The following is a 21048-nucleotide window of genomic DNA, read 5'->3' on the forward strand; positions in this document are numbered from 1 at the left end:
CTACTACACGGAGAAAGCCGGTTCTCTAGCTCACGCAAGAGACCAGGTGAGGTTATAGGATCCGAGCGAACAAGCTTATATCCGGGAACACACTAGGCCATGATTTTCCCTTTTTACAGATAGGAAACTAAAGCTTGCAGAGGTAAAATTCCGCACATATGCAGAGATAAAATGAGATATATTAGCGTCTGGAAGCCAGATCCAGGCAGATGTCGGTGCGGGTTCCCTACTCATTAAGTCCCGCCTATGCTCTGGCTCCTAAATTCTCATTAATGACCGGAAGCTGCGGATGGCAGCAGCATCCTTCCAACTGACTCCTGGATTCCCTTCCTCAGTACTAAATCATAGGTTCCAGTACCCGGGCATTCCCAGGGGTCAGTCAGGGGGTTCTGGGCAAGCAAGCTACCGAGAGGGGCTGGGCCTCGTGCAAGTCAGAGGGAGGAGCCATGTTCGTTACTGGCCAAACAGATTGCTGCTCCCAAGCAGACTTTGCCGGTACAAAGCGCTGCAGCCATCAGCCTCTGGCAACTGCAAACGTTGCGCCTGCGCTGTAGAAATCCCTCCTCCCTCCCAGGAAAAAGCCTTGTGGGCGGGGGAGGGGCCCAGGCACCCTTTGCAGGAGTGGTGAGGCCAGCCCCGGATCCCCAGTCCTCTGCAACCCAAGCCCTGCGGTTTTCATAAAGTAAATTACTCTCTCCAGAGGGACCGCGAGCTCCTCCACTCTACAATCCCTACTACCAGGGAGTACTTGGGGAGGACTCGGACGCGGCCTTTTGTCCAATCCCTAAGAAGCCGGGGAGAAAGGACAGAGGGGACCCGGGAGGGAAGAACACAGGGGCAGGTGAAGCGACCAGCGTCCAGAAACACCAAAAGCACAGCTGCCTCGCCGGCCCTGGCAGAGCTGGAGACAAAGCTGGTGGAGATGACCCTGACCACCACCGCTTAGCCAAGGACAGCTCCGGCCCAGGCACAAAGAGCACTGGCCTCCCTGGTACTCCCCTTGAGGGAAGCTGAGAGCAGATAGTCACTCTCGGGTCACAGATGGAGGCAGCTTAAAGAAGGTGAAACACCTCAGCTGGTTCAGGTGGTCGCTGGGTTTCGGAGCCCTGAAGCCTCTGGTGGAGCCAGAGATCCTGTTTCCCACGCGAGGTCCAACTTCCAAGAAGGAGATAAAGGGATAAGGAAGCAAAGGCTGGACTCCTCACCCCCGCCTTCTACTCCCAGGCCCCAGATTCAGGACCACGGAGAGCTCCCAATCAGGGGAAAAGCGCCAGAGGCAAGGCTACCAACCACCTACAGGCCAGCCCATTTCCTTCCCCAATACACCTGCCCAAATTACAGTTCTGTTCAAGCTCTCCCTCCCTCTTGGTTCATTTTGTGCCTCTCATAGCGTTAATGAGAAGGGCTAAATAATTAAAAAGAGAATGATAATAAAACTCAACAGCAAGCATTTATTGATCACTCTCTACTTGAATGAACTTAAATTCTAGAAATGAGTCCACAGCTCGTCCCAGCCTGGGAACTTCTGGAGGGTGGGGCCAAGCTGCCTAGCCAGGCCAGCCAGCGCTCAAGGGACAGCTCTCAGCATTACTCCAACTTCTGTTTCCCAGGCACGTGGCTCTGACCTCACCCACCCAGTCCAGGACTCTTCTGTCAGTCCAACCATGTTCCCTTGTGAATCTCAACTTAGAGAAGAAAACCTGTAGGGCCCCAAACCTGGCTGTGCCTTTCCCTAATAGCCCTCCTCACTTTCAGAAGTCGGAGTTCAAATCTCAGATTCCCCTTCAACTTGCACATCCAGGAGTGTCCCTGGATGATCTCTAACTGCCCACCATCTAAACCCTTAACCAAATCTTCCCACAGGGAGGGAGGGTCGGGGAACAGCCGGATGAGTCGAGTCATTTGGTGAACCTCTCCCAGAGCCGGGTGAAGCATAAGCACTCCACAGTCACTGAGTGAGAGAATAGATGGATGGAGGAAGATAGAGAATGCTCCCTATTCACAGAACCCGAGAAGGAGAAATGAGGTTTAAATTTATCTTACACGTTCCTTAGCAGCAGCTGCAGCAACTTACTTCCCCTCTCAGAACCTGACTCTGGCTTTCTGGACCTGAGAGATTCCTCCGGAGTCCAGAGGCTATGCTGGCCAGCCCTGGCCTAGCATATAACCTCTCTGAACCTCTTGTAGGATAAAGTGGGGGAGGGGCCGTTGCAGTCCCCAGAACCTGGTGGCAATGGGCCCTAGCACTCGCCCTCGCGCTGCCCAAACCTTAGGTCTCCAAGGGCCCCGCCCCCCACATCCGGCCCACGCGACCCGAGGGTACCTGGCCATTGTCCCGACCGAGTGGCAGGTCGCGGGGCGCAGGGCATCGGATGCGCAACGCCGGCGGTCTGTCATCACGATCGCCTGGCGAGCTGACGGCAGAGCCAGAGGGCTCACTCACATCGCTGGCCGTGTCCTCGCTGCCGCCGGGGCACGGCAGGCCCACGGCGTCGGACCGGCCAGCGCTGCGTGGCGTGCGCGCGGAGCCACGGCGGCCCACGCTGTAGGCGTCGAAGTCGATGGTCTTGTTCTCGTAGGCGCCCTCCACAGCGGCGAACATGCCGCCGTACTTCTGGCGCGGGGTCTGCGCTGCGCTGCCCGGCCGCGCCAGGTACACCGGCAGGTCGTCCTCGGTGTTCCACGCGCGCCGCCGTTCCGCCATCCCCGTCCTCGCCGGGCAGCCCTTGCCACCTCTGGCTCCGCGCTGCGCGCCTCGGTGCGGGCCCGCGGCGGCCCAAGCGCGACTGCGGTGAGCCAGGGAGGGAGGGAGGAAGGACTGGGGCGTGGCCCACGAGGGGCGGGGTCTGGGCGGGGCGGGGGCGGGGCCTGCAGTGACCGAGGCCGCCGCCACCGCCAGCTACAAAGGACCGCGGGGGCGGGGACCGCGGCCGGGGCGGGGAGGGTGGTGACGTTCTGGAGCCGCAGCGCCGAGGGCGGGCGGCCGAGCCGCAGTGCCCTCCACACACCCGGCTCTCCGCCTCCTAGAGGAGCGCTGGGCGCGGACAGAGACGGGGTAGGGGCAATGCGCGCGCGCGCACACCACACACACACACACACACACACACACACACACACACACACACACACACACTCAGTGAAGCTTCACATCACACGGGAGAGTTGCACAGGCATGCTGGTACATACCCAAGTCAGATACCTTGGCACTCCTTCCAGACAGCAGCACACCATGGACACACACACACACACACACACACACACACACACACACACACACACACACACCAGAGATTCTCACTGTCAGGTAACCCCACACATCACAAAAATCAGAAGTTAAATGAACTTAAATGCACAGTCAGAGGCATACACATCCAGCTCCCCATTGGTTCACTCAACACTACTACACTGATTGCCTAATAGGGTCTGGTACTAGTAGCGCGGAGGACTAGGCTAACAGTATAATGAAATCCCTGTTCTCAAAGGCCGACCTTCTGAGGGGAAATGATACAAGAATGTAGCCTGCAGAACTCAGGAACATAGGCCCCTACTGCACAGCAAGGGGGCCATGTTAGTATTAACTCCCAGATGCTTGTACATGAACCGATGACCCACCCGCATGCTGGGTGCACACTCCAACAACACCTCGGGATGGAGAATTTCCACACATTTCTAAAGGCAAATTCACAAAGCTCCTCCACACATACTGGCCTGTAGACTGCTGGCAGGGAACCCACACACATCCCTACCAGACATAAGGGAAGTGGGAAGAACTCTCAAACAGAAACGCTTTAGAAGCAGACACCCAGGGACAGACACACACAGAGCAAGCAATCATCCAGACAGACAACAGCCTCCATCTATGAGTACCTCCTGCATCCTGAGTACAGTCCACTCTAGCTATGCCTGGAGCTCGATGCCTGGAGATTTAGGAGCTTTTCTAACCAGGCAGAAGTGGGAAGACTTGTGGTTTCCCTTCTTAGAGGCCAGGCAACAGTCACAGTCCCCTCATTTATTTGTGACTTTCTAGTCCCTGAGGACCTAGGAATCTCAGCTGTCCTTTTTGGATGGAAGGCTCGCAAGCTGCCAGCCCCCTAGGCAGACAAGTCCAAACTGGCAGTCAGGATTGGTAGGAAGCGGTAGGAAGCCTGATTCAGCAGCTGTCCTTTCGTTGGCTTCCCTGAGCAGGGAGCTGTCCCTTCAGCACCACACCAAAGGTCACAGAACTCTGAACAACCTTGGCGAACCCTGGATGGACTGGACAATGAACATGACTGTTGAGATAACGACCTCTATCACATAGGGTCTACATCGGCTGACAACTCATGCCTCCTTTGAAACCTGGAGCAAGCTAGTCTGGGCTGCAAGTAGCGCCCTTCAGTTGTGGGATTAAGGAACCAGGAGAAGCAAACAGCTGCCTGCCCAGTCCATTTCATGTGGCTGCTCGTCTGCCTGGGACTTCATGACCATCCGAGGTCAGTGGGCAGTTGGAAAGTTCCTTCCTTCCTCCCCTCACCCATACTTGACAGGGACTAATGCTGGGGACACAGGAAAGTATCTATAAAGCCCTTGCCCTCAATAAGTGTCTATTCTACAGTCAATATTTTGGGGGACACAGTCCCTCTAGATTTACCAATAGTAATGGAAATCTTATTGTTTTGTAGGGAAATCTCAGGCCTGGAGTGATGGTGTAGAAACTAAAAGCACCTGTCACCTTGCAGAGGACCTAGTTGGGTTCTCAGCACCCATGTCAGGTGGCTCAAAACTGCCTGTAACTACAGCTCTGGGAGATCCTACGCCATCCATTTCTCTGGTTTCTGTGGGCACCTGCAACACACAGACACACACACATGCACACATACCACACATCACACAAACACATACACATAAGTGAAAAAATAAAATAAATCTCTTAAAGGGAAGAAAGGAAGGGGCTGGAGAGAGGACTCGGCAGTTAAGAACTCTTACTACTCTTGCTTGCTCCTAACACTGACACGGAAGCTCACAAGCGTCTGTACCTCCAGTTCCAGGGGACATGACACCCTCTTTTGGCCTCTGTGCTAAGGTGCATGTGCTGCACATAAACTCATGACAATTCACACACATACAAATAAATAGATTTTTAAGAAAGAAAAAGAAAGCTCTTTTCTCATTTCTTCACAAGAAAGAGCCAGCCCAATTTGTGGAGCTAGAGGGTGTGATGGGAGGAAGCACTAAGTTTAGGCAGAAGCAAGGAAAATCAGCTTCCACTTACCAAGTGTTTACCACCTGCCTGGGGCACCCTACCAACAAGAATGCTCTGTGCGCCCACCACCCCACCCCCAACCCCCGCAAGCCTGAAGATACTATTTTAGCCTCATTTTCCAGATTAGGAAAATGTGGCTGAGAGATTAAATCCTTTGCCTAGAGGCGCAGATGGCAAGGAGACGGTTGGGATGTTAAAACATAGTCTCCTGCTGAGGCTGCATTCTAACCATCAGCCCTTGCTCTCCCCAAAATGCCTGACTGGGGAGAGGAGAGAGAAAAGAATGAGGGAAGTACAGTCAGAAGAGCATGGACATGGAGGTTAGACTTGTCCTCAGTGTAACCTTGGGCAGTGGTCACCCAGCACAGCTTTGGGGCACCACTGTGTGGTCACTGTCTGGGCCAGTCACCTCTCCTCCCTCCCTTGCAGAGGGGAACATCCAGTACTCCCATCGTTCATTCTTTGTGTGCTGGTGAATGCTCTACCGTACCCACCATTGGCTCCTCAGCCATGCCAGTGGCAATCTTGCCACCTCCACCTTCAGGCTGTTGTGCTTAGGAGGCCACACTGTAAACCTACCACCCATGTTCTCCAAGTAGGAAAGAGGTTGAGACACCCTCTAGTCAGACTTGTTAGAGGCCCTCCCACAGCATCTCTTCAATCAAAGCCAGTAAGGTAAGTGGAGCAGAGAATCAGAGGCAGAAAACAGAGGCAGGAACTGAACTAAAAATGTACCAGTAGATGTCAGGGAGCCAGAGACAGTGGCTGGCAGATGGCCACAGACATCCAGGATACTGGATCAAGCCTATCCTGTAGTAGACAGCTGTGACCTCTCCGTCCTCCAAAGAAAAAGTTGTCCTTAATTTACTACACCATAAATGTGAGAAGACTCAACCTTGAGCTCACTCTGGAGTCTGTGAAGCCTTCCAGGGCACTAGCAGAGAGGGATACTTCAAGAGTGTAGCAGAGGGAACAAGCCCAACTCCAAATATTTTGTTTACACAAAACAAATACAAAAAGTACAATTTATCAAAGGAATATTTTGTTGGGCATAGTAGCACACACCTTTAATCCCAGCACTAGAGAGGCAGGAAACATTTGGGTCTCTGTGAGTTTGAGGCCATCCTGGTCTACACATGTTTCAGGCCAGCCAGAACTACACAGTAAGACCCTGTTTGGGGAGGGAAAAAGAATATTTTCAGAAAATGGAATTACAATTTGTTGTCAGAGGCATATAGTAAGTCTTCTAGACAAAGTCATGTGCTCATCTGAGACAATGAGATGTTCAGAATGGGTGGGGGAGCTTCCTGTGGTGTGTCAGAGACATGCAGCCAGGCCAGTGTGAGTCACAGATCCAGAGTACTGAATGCCCTCTCTTTCTGCTGCCCCCACCCAGAAAACATAGCATAGAAGAAAGCTGCTCAGTGATGCTCAATCTCTGGGACCTGTGTGCTAACCCACATGCCAAATGAGGATGTGGGGTGTGCTTAAAAAAAGATCTGGAGATGGAGAGAATGTGGTAGAATATCTGGGTGGCGCCATCCAAGTGGAAATATGAACAAGAGAATGAGGGACAAAATGAGATGGTAAAATAACAACCGAAGCAGAGAGTTCAAGCTACAGTCCTACCCTTGAAGATGCATGAGGAACCACAAGCCAAGCCAGGCAAGCACACTCTAGATGCAGGAAAGGAAAAGATGTATTCTTCTCTGGGAGCCGAAAGAAATGCATTCTGCCAACACATTGATGTTGAGACCCACTTCAGACTCTGGCTGCCAGAACTAGAAAATCAGTGAGTGTTGTGGGGTGGGACCTCACACCTAAAATCTCAGCACTCGGGAGGTAGAGGCAGGAGGACTTCGAGTCTATAAATAAATGAAGAGGTGTTGGCTTTTGCCCGTAGTCTCTTGGCAATAAGAAATTAACATGGTAGAAAGGTATTACCCCATTGTTCGTACTGAGTAGATTGGATTCACAAGAAAATAGTTTATTCCCCACCAGAAACGGAGAGTCCTGAACTCACTGTCTTCTTATATTAGACCAGGCCTTAAGTAACGAACCCATCACCAAATACTAAAAGGAAAAAAAAACTCTAATTACGAAAAAAGCATGTTTTAATGTACAAAATTACACAAAGTATATATACATTTCACTAACATAGAAAAATACTTCTGGGTAACAAGAGAATATCCTGCTCTAATTTACACAAGACAGAATTGTCATTAGAAATCCTGATGGGGCAACTTAGCCTGAGTCACACAGGTCTGAGTGGTGATGGGAAGGGCTGACAAACAGCAATCATTCTGTTCACCACACTGCAGGCAGGGTGCTATGGGACAGCCACTGCCAATCACTCAGTGAGCGTCCTGCTGGATAACACCCAACAGGAAAGGGCTCTATATGTCACTGGACCACACCCCTGTGGAACAGAGTGGCTCACTGGTAGAGGGACATGATGGGCCTGCCAAAATTTTTACCTTGGATTTGGTAAGCTGGCTATGGAAGAGTCCTTTTAGATTCCAGCAGTGGGCTGTAAGGTTATTGTGTGCCTGCGACCTAGTTGGAACGCGCACAATCTCCCAAGTGCTATTGCGCTTCACAGCTGTTCTGTGATTTCTGCTCCCTCCCAGTTCTCGCCCCAAAGGACTGAGAAGGCCAGGGGCTCTCTTCAGCACCACAACCAATGATTCCTACCTGCTTCTCTCATGGGCCATGAAAAGCTGACTGTGAAAAACCTAAGCTTTAGTCCCCAGGTCAAGGGGTTAGCCTGTGCTCTGACTTGCTCAAGGTGTCTCCAGATAGCTCGCTTTCAGGGGAGTGACAGAAGTCCCTGGCATCCATCAACATTCTTTGTGTGTTTTCAGAAATATACAATAACCCCCACATCCTCACACTGTTGCCCTGGAGAGGCTGAGAGAGCCAGTCTGAACTTGCACAGCTGGTTGGTGGCCCTGCCAGAGTTCAAGCCCAGGTGTGCATCTGGCCCCTCATTTACCTTCCTACCTCTTCTGGCCTTGTGCTTGCCCCAGTGAAGACTCTAAGTAAGAATTATACTTGACCTAGCTTCCACTTCCACCCACACCTCCAAAGTCATATTTACAAACACTGCATTATATTATCTCAGGCAGAAATGAAAATGATACAGAATTGAAATCAAGTTTTCAGCCATGTTTGACGATCTCATTCTTTCTTCACTTCCCTTTTGCTCAGCACATAAAGACACCATCAGGCCACCCTTTGTCATAGAAGCAACCACCAAAATAAAAATAAAAATAAAAAACAACTATGCTTTTGAAGAAAGCCTTATTCTTGTGGCTGGGTTCAGTCTTTCCATGATGCCAAAGTCAGATTGTGGTGCGTCCAGGATTTATGGAATCAGAGCATGAATGAAGATCAGATGAAACAAAGAAAATTCTGCCCTTCAATCTCACGGTGCATTGACTTAGTCCAAACAGCTTTGGGGTCAAGGTATGAGTGAATTTTTTCATTAAATGAAGAAGGAAGCTAAATATGTCATCAAACTCCTGGGATTCCCCCCTCTCTGCCTCTATAAGGCACCAGAGAATCTCAACGTATTTATGCCAACGCCGAGCAAGGGTACACTTGGCCGGCGGCACCAATGCAGGAGAGAAATCTGCTCTGTTTATTGAGCAATTGGTAGATTTGCCTCTCACGCTACTTCTAGCCCAGAAGAAATCAGGATGCAAAGAAGTGGCCAGAGGTACATTTCATCCCCTGGATTTTCAGATAGTTCTGCAGCGATTGGCCACCAAGACCCCATTATCAGGGCTTGTCACAGGGAAGTGAAGGCCATCTCTCTCTCTGTGTTCTGGCTTCAGAAGGAGCCTCAACAGTCAAGTTACCAAACTGCCTTGTGGTCACAAATATTCCAAAGATGGGAACTCCCTACCTGCACAGTTCTTTCCCAGTGGAGAGTAAAAAATCAATACAATTGAGCCCAGGAGAAGCCCACAGCGTCATCTGGGAACTTAGTGCAGGAAAGGACGGGGGGAAGAGACTTTGGGTCCACTGTCTGAAAATGGATAGTTATCTCCCCAGCTGCCTCTCTCAGTTTCACCTTCTAGACCCTCCACTTGGAAACAAACACAAGCCATGATCTCTTTCAAGCAGCTCAGAGCTTAAAGGAGAAACAGGCCCTGAAATGAAAACCTCACTCAACTCGCTGCTGAGCAAAGGGAGCACAGGGCACTCTTGTGTGAGACCTGGGTCCCCATCCTCTGCAGTGATGAGGGAACTAGACTCACAGATGAATCTCATCACAAAATGGTCCATGAACATTTTGATAAGACAGTTTCACATAGCCCAAGCTAGCCTTGAACTCTGGATCCTCCTATCTCCACCTCCCAAGTGCTAGGTGCAAGGATTACAGCATGTAACAACACACCCTGTTCAACTCATGGTTTTTCTGTTTTGTTTTTAAGTAGCTGTGTTTCTCAGGCTAGCCTCAAACTTGCTATGTAGCTGAAGGTAAGTTGAACTTATGGTCCTCCTGACCCCCACCTCGAATGCTGGAATCACAGTAGTTCACCAGCACAACCAGTGTATATGGTGCTGGGGATGGGACCCAGGGCACTCTACTAGCCGAGCTACATCTTCAGCCCCATGATTCATGAACTTCTGATCAGTTCTGCTGATCTGAACACTGGGGAGGTAGGGGGAGGCCAATTCAAACCTCAGTCATGCAAGTCCAGCCCAAAAGTAAGAGTTCCAAGCTATTTCAGGACTCCGGACTTCCCAAGGAGGATCCCACACATGAACTCCACAGAAAAGGAGGACTTGAACTCAGACTCAGTGTTAAATGATGCCATTCACATTGGAACCCACAAGAAAATGAATTGCATCCCCGGTCAGAAGCAGCTGCACTCTGGCACTGCTGGGTAGTAGTCCACAAGAGATCAGAACCGGTTTAGTCCTGTCTGGGGTCCCTTTGCCAATGGTGTCCCACTTTAAGTAGTCTGGGCTTCAGGGAGGAAGGGTGTTTATAGTGAGTCCTAAGTCTTTCTCCAGCTCCCACAGTGGATGCGCCTGGGTCTACCATCTCAATCCCTGCACCGCTGACCTGCTGGGAAAGGACAAGGACATGACCACCCTGAGCCTACCACCCATTTCAGGCTGCAGAGCTATCCGTCTCGGCTGCTGCCACACCTCCATCGTACCTATTTTAAGCATACTGCCTCGCAGTTCAGGGGAAAACGTTGCCATGCCAACTCTCTGGCTGTTGTTAGTCATAATCTATGAATGTGTAGTACAGCCATCTGACAGGCAATCCTTCTCAGTCCAGGGACATTTTCCAAATCATCTCGAGGCAGACAGATCATGCTTACAACGCACACAGTAGGTACACCATAAACGCATACCAAAGTAATGACCTGAACAAAGTGTCTGCACTGTGTTCTAGCCTGCAAAGTGCTTTCCCTACCCAGCCTGTTCATCGGTAACCCCCAGCAGATGCTGGTGTGGGTGGGTGTGTTAGAACCCAGACTGCCAGGTGAGGAAATGGGGTAGCATGTGTCTTCAGTGTCAGAGCTTCAGACTGCTCACTGCAGCCTTGTTGCTCTGGCTTTAAATCTCTTTTGTCCCTCCTCTGCCAGGTGGTCTCTGTCTTCTAGCTAGCACATGAAAGTCAAGCAGCACCAATCTGGTCTATTTCCACAGAATGAAAGTTGACAAAAGGCTTTTCCATCTGTGTCCCATCTCATCCAAAGCCCAAAGGGGAAGAGGCTTGGCTCTGCTGGGTCCATGTCTGACCTCAAAGGATCCCCCATGTGTGGTCCAAGGGTACCTCCAGTTAGGGGGTGACTCATATGTATCCATCCAGGCTTTGGAAAGGAGGAAGAAATAGCATCAGTGTTGAGCAGGAAGAGAGACCAGTGGGACACCAGAACAAGCAGACCACCAAGAACTTGGCCCAGGAAGACAAGAAGCCCCCCATCTAGCCATGGATGTAACTTGAAGGCAAAGCCAGGGAGAAGGACTATTCAAAAGGAGTATGTAGCAAAACCACCGAAGGCTGGCCGCAGTGGACTCCTGCTGCAGGAACCCAGGGTTAGCTTGGCTCTTCGTCAATGCTATTGGTTGGATGAATAAATAAAATGTGGAAAGCATTAAGTCACAGCATCAAGTGCCTGTGAGTTCTGGAGTGAACCAACAGGAACTGAAGGCCACCTGTACTGTGCACTCCTCCTTGTGGAAGAAGTATTGGGAGAACTGTATTTTAGAGAGAAGGTCTCATTGTGTAGCCCTGGCTGGTCTAGAACTCACTTCAGACTAACAGAGATCCACCTGCCTCTACCTCTCAAATGCCAGGATAAAGATATGTGCCACCATGCCTAGCACAGGCTTTGCTGATCTTGAACTATGAGCCAAGTACCGTCTAATTCTATCCTCTTGGTACTGAGAAGATTATGCAGATGACCAGGGGGATGCCCACTACAGGCTGGTTTGAAATCAGGTAGGCAAATTCAAAGCCAGGGTGCTCCCTAGACTTCATGGCTCTTTCTGGGGAAAATGATTGGGAGACTCAGATGTGGCCCCACTGACTGGAAAGCAACAAATATGGAGTACCTGATATAAGTCAAGTTCATTTCCCACAGGCCTCATGGGTCCTGGGAATAGACCTAGGGTGTACAAGCCTCCTTTCCCACTTTACAGCACAGGAGTCCCCATCCATGCACACCCAGCCTCCAGGCTGGGCCTGAGCTGTTATTAGCACTTTCCAAGTGCACTTCAGTCGCTAAACACTTCAACCTCTGTCTCTGCTCCTCCGGGCTGCAAGAGAAAGGACTCTTCATCCAGTTTTCCTTCACAAGACAGAATTGAGACTCAGGTAGCTCAGGGCTTTGCCCTGGGGGGATGGGCAGTATGGGGCCTAGTCTTTCCCAGGGAGCATGGTGGCATCACTCCCTGCCTGGGCCACAGACTGAGGCTCTGACCCTTTCTGATATCTACACTGCCACTAACATGTACAGTGATGAGGGACCACCACTGAATCACAGTAAGGTGGTGGCCAGCTGGCTTTTGAAGTGTGTTGAGAACAGTCTATTCCCAAGGCACCAGGACAGGTGCTTGCCACTGGAGAACAGCAGAGCAGCATCACACAGCTCCCATGGTGGTCAAGAAGACAAGGGGTTAGGGGAGCAAAGTGCCCAGATCCCACAGTTTCCTGGAAAACTCAAATGTCCTGACTTCCTAGGAAAAGTCTTGGGTTTTCAATGTTACTAATTCCAAATTTTTATACATATATATACATACATACATATATATATATATATGTATGTATGTATATCATGTCAGCATATCTGCGTGCTCACCTTCATAGCACCATCACTCACTACATTCAAAAGGTAGCAGAAATCCAAGTGTCACTGCTGGGTAAGAGGACAAACAATGTGGTCAATACGTGCAGTACTGGCTTTATAAAAGGCTGTTCTGATGCATAACTTAGCATGGACAGACTGACATGTCATATGGAACCCAAGAAGCTAGTCACAGGACACATATTACATGAGGTCCCTAGGGCAATCAGACAAGAGAGACATGTAGTCAGGGGAGAAATGGGGTTGTCAGGGTCTGGGAAAAGAGGAAAAGGAGCTAGTGTGTAACAGACATAGGGTTTCAGTTGAGATGACAGAAGAGCTCTGGAGACAGTAGAGGTGATGGCTGCAGAGCACTGAGTGTGTGGATGAGCAGTGAACCGGATGGTTGAGATGGTCAAGACACTAAGTTTATATTCTGTACCTTCCACCTAATCAAAAACACAAGGCACAAAGACGTGTTTTTGACCGGACCCTCCAAGGGTAGCCTGTGTGTCTGCTGTGAGCTCGATTCTCTGTTTGAGCACACAGGTTATGACACCTGTCTGTTACTCCTCCCTCACTGACCAAAGCCCAAGATACCCTTGCTGAATCTACCCATCTCCTACCATCTACTTGGATACACAGCAGCAAGGATAGGAAGATGCTCCTGGAGGATTATCCAAGCATAATCTTGGTTGTCCTGTTTCTTCTGGGAGTGCTTAGATACCTGTTGGATACCCATCTGCCAGAACGATGGAGCCAGCCCCATCACCCTTGAACTTGAAGGGAAATGCCCCACCCCCACAAGGAAGTGAAGTCCCTAGATGCTGTGGGATGGTCTGTATGTCAAATGTGTTGCTGATTGGTCAATGAATAAATCACTGATTGGCAGTGGCCAGGCAGGAAGTATAGGCGGGACTAACAGAGAGGAAAATTGAGAAAACAGGAAGCTGGGAGGGGAGACACTGCCAGCCGCCATCAGGACAAGGAAGATGTAAAGTACCGGTAAGCCACAAGCCACGTGGCAAGGTATAGATTAATAGAAATGGATTAATTTAAGCTGTAAGAACAGTTAGCAAGAAGCCTGCCACGGCCATACAGTTTGAAACCAATATATAAGTCTCTGTGTTTATTTGATCGGGTTTAAGCGGCTTGGGACTGGCGGGTGAGAGAGATTTGTCCTGACTGTGGGCCAGGCAGGAAAACTCTAGCAACACCTAGATGAGAACACAGAAACAGGACAAGGCATTGGTATGGATTGCTTGCTTGGGGTGCTGTGACTACCTAGGGGACAAGTGAAGGACACAGTTGTTAGAAGTGGCCTGTGTTTGGATAAGCAGCTCTCTTCCCTCCTCCTGAAGGCAGGGAGGCTACCTAGAGTCTTCCCAGTAGCCAGAGCCTGCTCCTTGGGAGAAACCAGCAACAGGAGCTCATAACCAGGAGGGACTGAGCCATGATGCCAGGATGGACTGCAGACTGGGCACTGTTACAGCTGCCCGTGAACTGGAAAGCCTGTGGGTGCATCCACTACACAAGTGAGGACCCAAGGCTCCTGGAGGCCAAGGAATAGTCTAAGGGTCACCAGCAAGGTAGGACCAGAGTCAGATGTCTGGATTCCCTGTGGAGTTCTCTCCTTACTAGACTAGGGTGCTTGATACTGAGTCTGTTTCCTTTGAGAACCTGATGACAGCTGGGGGTCTCTCCCTAGACAATTCCCAGGATGGGCGAGACCTCCACTCAGCCTGGGACTCTGCAGAACCTCCATGATGTCCAGATCATCACCAAAGTCACCTTACAACCATCCCCTGCAGGCTTTGTCACCCACGGCAGGTGGAAGAGACATCGTGATACTGTGTGTGCTTCGAGGCAGCATGTCCTGAATGACGTCAGGGAGGTGAGCAGAAGATAGTTCACAAACACCAAGTTGCTCCGAAACATGAGCCACCATCCTGAAGTATCAGGATGATTTGCCAGCTTTAGTACCATCACACATGACTGTCAGATAGACAGAAAGACTCCCAAACAGGCTAAGAAGGAGACATCCAAAAAATTAAGTCATTTGTGCAAGTGACACAGCCAGCCTGGAAACCCCAAAGCCCAGGATCCTGCCATTGCTCCATGGCAATTCTGAGGGCTTCCGGGGCTCTCACTGGTCTTGTGCAGAGAGAAACATCCCCTCACGATGACTGGGGTAGGGGTGGTGACGCGGCTTGTAACTCAGCTCTTGAAAGGACCGTACATCACAGGGCCACCTCTGTTCCACTGGTCATCTGGGACAGCCGTTCATCTTTTCCAGCGTGATGTGCCTGATGGTGCTGTCTTCTTTCCTGCAACAGGGAAAGCAGGAGGATGAGTCTCTGAAGGGAGCAGGGCACCCATATGGCTACACAGAGAACTGTCCAGACGGGCCAGCCTTCGGGTTGCTGAGGGCTTGCCCTGTATCTCCACGTGCACAGGGCCTGCAGGACAACTCTCCAGCTGCTCCCTCTAGGAAAAGAAGCTGCTTAGTGTTTCCAGAGAGCAGCCTCTTTATTGGGGTGTCTGTGAGCCAGGGGTGCCATATGGAAGTGTCACGTGACCAAGTCTGGTGCACACAGGCTTTCTAGTGTTCATGAGGCCTTCACAGAGGCCAATGGCCCAAAGAAGGTTCGGGAACTGACCGAAGGAAGCGAGAAACAGGGTCTTAGGGATGTGTTTACTGTTTTGTCAGCCGAGTTAGCAGACCCTAGCCTCTGCCAGGCCTGGTGCCAGACTCAGAAGTTACAGACTGCCCTGTGACAGTTCCAGTGAGCTGGAGGGAACAGAGAGAAGTGTGCACATCTCAGCTGTAACTGAAGCAGGACAGTTACTGCCGGTGCCAGGAAGGAACCATGGAGGTAGCAGAGCAGGAACGTGAATGAGAGGAGACTGCCAGGCAGCCTGTGCAAGGGTCTTGTGGAGAGAAGCCGGTATGGTGAGAACAGAGAACAGAGGGGCTGTGTGGCACGAGGAGGGAGGGGGAGCCCCAGCACAGACCAGGACATGATGAGGATTCAGAAAGGAAGGAGAAATAAGAGAGGAAGCTGTGGGGCTGGAGGAATGCCTGAAGATGCTGATATCTGAGCAGGATATCAGAGACCTATAGGATAGAGGCCTTTCTAGGCAGAGCACACACAAGAGGCGGGAGACAGTGAGAACTGTGTGGGTTTGGGGAAATGCAGGCTGGAGAGTCAGCTTGCCAAGAGGAGCCCCACAGGGAAGCTGCCAGAGTCACTCAAATATCTGGGCAGTGTGACAGCCCAGAGGGAGATCCTTGAAAAGCGACACCCTACCAGAGCACAGCATCCCTGTGCAGTTCCGCGGCCAGCCCCACAGCTGATGTCAGCGAGGCCAGCTTTGCTGTGATGCTGAGGGTCTATGGAGTTGTACAGCAGGAGCACATACTCTGTGGCTGCGTCACTCACAAGACTGTGACATTCCCAGCATCATCCTCAGTGTCCCAGTGCTGTCGTGAAGATCTCACTGGTGTGTGTGTGTGTGTGTGTGTGTGTGTGTGTGTGTGTGTGTGTGTGTGTGTGTGTGTATGTGTGTAGGTGGTTTTAGACTGCTTTGCTTTTCAAAATGTATTTATAGCTTTCTTTCTGTGCGCTATATCACATGCTGGGGGTGGGGAGTGAGACAAAAATAAACCCAGTGCAAATCCTTGACCTTGTAAGATCTCTGGGGCCAGAATTCTCTTCCCATCAGAGTCTCTGGGGAACTTCAGAAGTGTTCAGGTCCTAGGGGTGATCACAGCTCTGTGGGTCCTGTCAATGGGGTAGATCGCAGAAGTCAGTATGTCCAGAGGACCCCACACTTCTTCCTTGCCCAAGCATCCTGTATCTCATAGCCTCAGTACTTTGTACTTGGGTATCACTGCATTGAGATGGGTTCCATTCTGAGCACAGAACACTGTCCTAGAAGAGGCCGAGTGACATCATGCTCAAGACAACATCACCCCCGCTTACAATACACACAGGGTTAATGCTTAAATTCTCACATTGATCTTGTATTCACCGAGAAATACACACAACTGTCCCAGGATTAATGAAGACCATAGGGTCACCTCCTAAGTCCATGTGGGATGTTCACAGGTTCGTTTTCAGGAGGAAATTTGGGTTCCAGAAAGGATGCTAAAATGAGAAGCCCACAACAGTCATTGTGTGTGTGTGCGCGCGCACACGTGCATGTGTGAGAGAGAAAGCTTGCACACCCCTGTAAAGAGAAAAGTTGGAATAACTTATATAAGACCCCTCTCAACAGACTAAACGGCAGAGAGGTAAAAAGGCGCGTGGAAAGGAGTCCTTTAGACTGCATCATCAGGAGAGATCTGAAGCGGGTGACATCTGAGCTGAAATCCCAGTGACAAAAGAGACCTGGCCACGGAGAAAAACAAGGCAAAGGGTCCCAGGCATCAGAGTGCGAAGGCCCTCTGGTAGAGTGGAATCAAGCGCCTGAAGGGCCGAGAGGAGGATCTGTGGCCCCACTGTGTGACAAGTGGCTGCTGGAAGAGGGAACAAGCTTGGACATGGACCGACAGGATTCGCTCCAGCTGAGGGCCCACGACTTTTGAACAGTGAGAGCTGACCACTTGCCTACTGGCTGACCTGTTCCTCACTAGCTTTCTCACTCACCCACTCAGTCTTTTACCTATTCGCTCACTCATTCATTCCCTCCTTCACTCACTCATTCATCTGTTCCTTATTAAATACCTACTACGTGCCTAATGTGTCCTCTAGGCCATGGTCAATGGTGAGATAAACAAAGCCCAGATACTTTTGCCCCTGAGGGCCACTGGCTCAGCAAACTGTAATGGGTAGTGGGGAGGGGGGGGAAAGAACCTGGAAGAGCCACCTGAGATGGCAGGTGGAAGTCTGTGAAAAGGAGAGAGCGTCCTACGTGGTGGCTGTGAATGTCAGGAGGACTTGTACTTTGGGGTAAACACTGATCCAGGGACATCTGAGGTTCCACCAAACCTTGAGGTGTGGTGATTCAGTACAGCAAGACAGCACCCCAGGCTTGGACATGAGACCAGCCTTCAGCCTCAGGGCATCATCAGAAGGAGGAGCATCTGTGTGAGCAGACCATGGTGGAGGCTCAGGCAGGAAGGCAACCACACAATGCAGAGGGAGAAGCCCTGGGGTACCAGGAAATGAGGCCAAAAATGGGGACAGTAATCTATGCCCTACTTAGTACCAGACCCTAGTGAAGACAGTTCCTTCACAAGAGAACGCAGCCTGACGGGAGACTGGCATAGATGCCTGCCCTTGGCACCATTTGCTCCACCAGACCACAAGGTCATGAATCTCAATGGGGACGCACGGGGTGGCCTTGTCCCCGGCCTCTCTCAGGCTTTTCTCACCACGATACTCAAATGAAAACCCCAGCAGACCTGAGCTGCTGACAGGTGGAAAGCAGCCAGGAGCTCACATCTGGAATCCCAGCACTTTGGAAGGTGAGGCAGGAGGTGCGCCATGAGTTCCAGAATAGCTTGACCTAAATGGTGAGTTCCAGGCCATTCTGAGCTACAGTATGAGACCTTGTCTCAGAAACAATGAAAGGGAAGGGGAAAGAAAGAAAAGAAGGCAGGAAGAGAGGAAAAGGGGGATGAGGAAAGGAAAAAAGGGGGAGGGGAGAAGGGAAGGAGGAGGGAGAGGAGGGGGAGGGAGGAAGAGGAGGGGGGAGGGAAGAGAGAAGGGAGGGAGGGAGGAAGGGAAGGAAAGGGGGCGGAAAGAAGGGAAGGGGGAGGGAGGAAGAGGAGGAGAGAGGGAGGAAGGGAAGGAGGGAGGGAAGAAGGGAGGAGGGAGCGAGGAAGGGAAGGAGGGAGGGAGGAAAGAGAGAGAAAGAAAACAACAAAGGAAGGCAGGCACCCGGAAATACAGATTTGGGGACTCTGTCCCACTTTTCTCTTCCACACTGCCAACCTCAGCCCAGCCACCACCACTTCCTGCCAGGGGACAGCTTCCTGGCAGGCTCTTGCTCCCAGGCTGGTCCCTCCCTTCTCCACACAGCAGCCAGAATTCCTAGAAAGAGGATGACGTCATCCCCTTGCCTCAAGCCACCTGGTCTCTCACTGTACTACTCCAAGGAAGCAGCCAAGCCCTTCACAAGACAGACAGACTATTCCGTGATGTCTAGCCCTGCCTGCCTCTCCTAGCTGTCCCTCCAAACTTGAGCCCTTCCGTGTCATGCCTGAACTCCCTGCTGACCACTATGGCTGGGGCCACCTTAGGTGCCCAGAGAGAGGGAATGAACAAGCTGGGTCGACTGGAGTTTCAGCTGCGCTCTCCTCCGTGTTTTCCTAGGCTGTTCATTTTCACCAGCTCTTCCAGTGTTCCCCTGAATGCCACCTCCAGCGTGGTCACTGAATGCTTGGCTCAGCTCGGGGTCTGGACACGACTGGGTGCTGGGGATTAGTGCTTGCAGCTCCTAGGACAGAGGCACACCAACCTCCATAGTGACAGTGATAGGGACACGGGTGGGGGGCAGAGCATGGAGTTCAAGGAGAATCATGTGGGAGCACTCAAGAGGCCCCTGCCCTAGAAACCCACCATGTAGGAGGTAGCCCAGTGTCCTAGGATGGAGAATTGGCAGGTTGAAGCATGCCATCCCAGAAGCTTGTACTTCGGGCACCTGCCCGGACTGGCCTCCCCTTGGGCAGCTGTCACACCCAGAATGTTATTGGTCCCTAAGATGCACGTGTATCTTTACCCTCACTTGTGACCATACAGTCAGGCTCATCCAGGCAGTGGTGACATTAGGAGCCTGAAGGGGCCTCGAAGACCTCAGGACTGGTGTCCTTAAGTAAGGCACAGAGACACACACAGAACAGTTCAAGCCCCAGAGAAACCACTCACAGGAAAGTATGAACAGGATAGGTCCTAAACAAGCTAACCCAGGTCAACTTAAGGAGACTCCCCTCTGAGGCAGCAGGTTTGAAGACATTTCCCTGGGCAACAGACAGCATTTTTCTGCCAAATGATGGAAATCAAACGTAAGATTCATGGTTCCCACCCAGCCTCAAATACAAGGCCTCAAAATTTAAGTCTCTACCCTGTCTACTCCATCAGGTCCTTAATTCCTGTATTCAAGTATCTGGTCTGCACTGAGCTCCAAACAGTGTTGGTGTGAATCTCAGAGTGTGAATGAACAGAAGTTCTTGCTATGGGGCCACCCTTCAGAATCATCTGTCCATAGGTAGTTCAGGAAACAGGCCCCCAAAGAGCAAGAGGCCCCAGAGTGGTGGCCACACTCAAAATCAGTTTCTGATTCTCCAGGCAACACTCTCTCCACCTTACTTCTGGCCCACGTTTATCCAGAACTCCATGACCTGCAAGCACCCAGACAAAAGCTGTGTTGTTCTTTCCCACCTCCCTGTCTGACCTAACATCCTTGTGACTGTCGGGGAAAACCTTTTGGGATAAGCTAAGACTGTCTTCAGATAGCACTGGAGACCTGCAGCAGAGACTGCCCAGCCATCGTTCCCACCACTGTATTTGGTGCTTTGATTTGCGGATTTCTTTTATTCTGCAACTACAAAAGCTCACAAAACTGCTTCCATGGAGAAATGTGTTATCTGGGGCAACCTGAATTTGGCTCAGAATAAATGACCTATTATTTCCCCTTTAGAGTGAGAGCCAGGTTGCATGCACGCCTCTGTGTACCCAACAATGGGCAGGAAGCTCTGTGGGGGTTCGGGAGGAATCAAAATGAAGTTCATCCCTGTAAGCTGCTCTTGACTGGTCAGTTGATGTCTGGTCCCGCCCACCACACCTAAAAGTGGTGGCACCTTCCCTTTTTGCCAACAGGCAGCCCTGCAGAACTGTGGGCTTCTTCCCCTTCTATCTGCTGAACTTGAGGAGTTTGCTGGCCCTTCTCAAAGCCATGTTGGAAATAAGATGATAATAAATGCAAGTGACTAATGAAAACTAAGTGGTTTTTAATATACAATTCTGAAGAAAGAGACACCAGTATAGAAAAAAGGGTAACAGTGACACTCACGTTGGTTTGGTATAAAACAGTGGTTTTTTTTTTGTTTTTGTTTTTGTTTTTGTTTTGTTTTTAGGCCCCATCTCAAGAAATTCCTGCCCTCTTTCCCCATAAGCAGGACTTGCCCTATCCCCAGATTCTCCATCCTATTGGCTCAGGACACAGCCTTATCTTATGAATAACGTGGGGCTCATGATTTCTCTGATCTGGGCTCAGTCAGTTGTACCTTTCCATCCTCAGAGTCCCGAGACAAGCAGCCGCCAACCACAGGGGAGGGACCCAGCGCCTCTTGTTTATTTGTGGCTCTAATGAACTCTAAATGCACCTGATGCTGAAAACGCGCTATAACCATCTACTTCTTACATCCAGAACCCTCTGGCTGAACATCCATAAAGCATGGTTGCTGGGGATGCTATGAATGTGTTGCTCTGATTGACTGATAAATAAAATGCTGATTGGCCAGTAGCCAGGCAGGAAGTATAG

At 50.9% G+C, this 21048-nt stretch overlaps 2 protein-coding genes across 12 annotated transcripts in view; both read right to left on the reverse strand.

The window, feature by feature from the left end:
• Crmp1 (collapsin response mediator protein 1) overlaps positions 1-2797 on the reverse strand; it is a 52925-nt gene extending 50128 nt beyond the window's left edge. The window contains exon 1 of the mRNA XM_052736083.1: positions 2324-2797. Coding sequence (XP_052592043.1) covers positions 2324-2704 — 381 coding nt within the window. The 5' untranslated portion in view covers positions 2705-2797. The remainder of the gene's footprint in view (positions 1-2323) is intronic.
• A 4541-nt stretch (positions 2798-7338) lies between these two features.
• CUNH4orf50 (chromosome unknown C4orf50 homolog) overlaps positions 7339-21048 on the reverse strand; it is a 92145-nt gene continuing 78435 nt past the window's right edge. For 6 of the 11 annotated variants that reach the window (XM_052736061.1, XM_052736059.1, XM_052736060.1 and 3 more), the window contains one exon: positions 7339-14885. In XM_052736061.1, the coding sequence (XP_052592021.1) occupies positions 14799-14885 (87 nt within the window). In that variant the 3' untranslated portion in view covers positions 7339-14798. Of the gene's footprint in view, positions 14886-16244; positions 16344-21048 lie in introns of those variants that run through there. The other 5 variants (XR_008217635.1, XM_052736062.1, XR_008217632.1 and 2 more) reach the window with 4 other exon arrangements.

The sequence above is a fragment of the Peromyscus californicus genome, unplaced genomic scaffold (assembly GCF_007827085.1).
Source record: "Peromyscus californicus insignis strain IS unplaced genomic scaffold, ASM782708v3 Scaffold_13__1_contigs__length_99412109, whole genome shotgun sequence".
In the NCBI taxonomy this organism is placed as follows: Eukaryota; Metazoa; Chordata; class Mammalia; order Rodentia; family Cricetidae; genus Peromyscus; species Peromyscus californicus.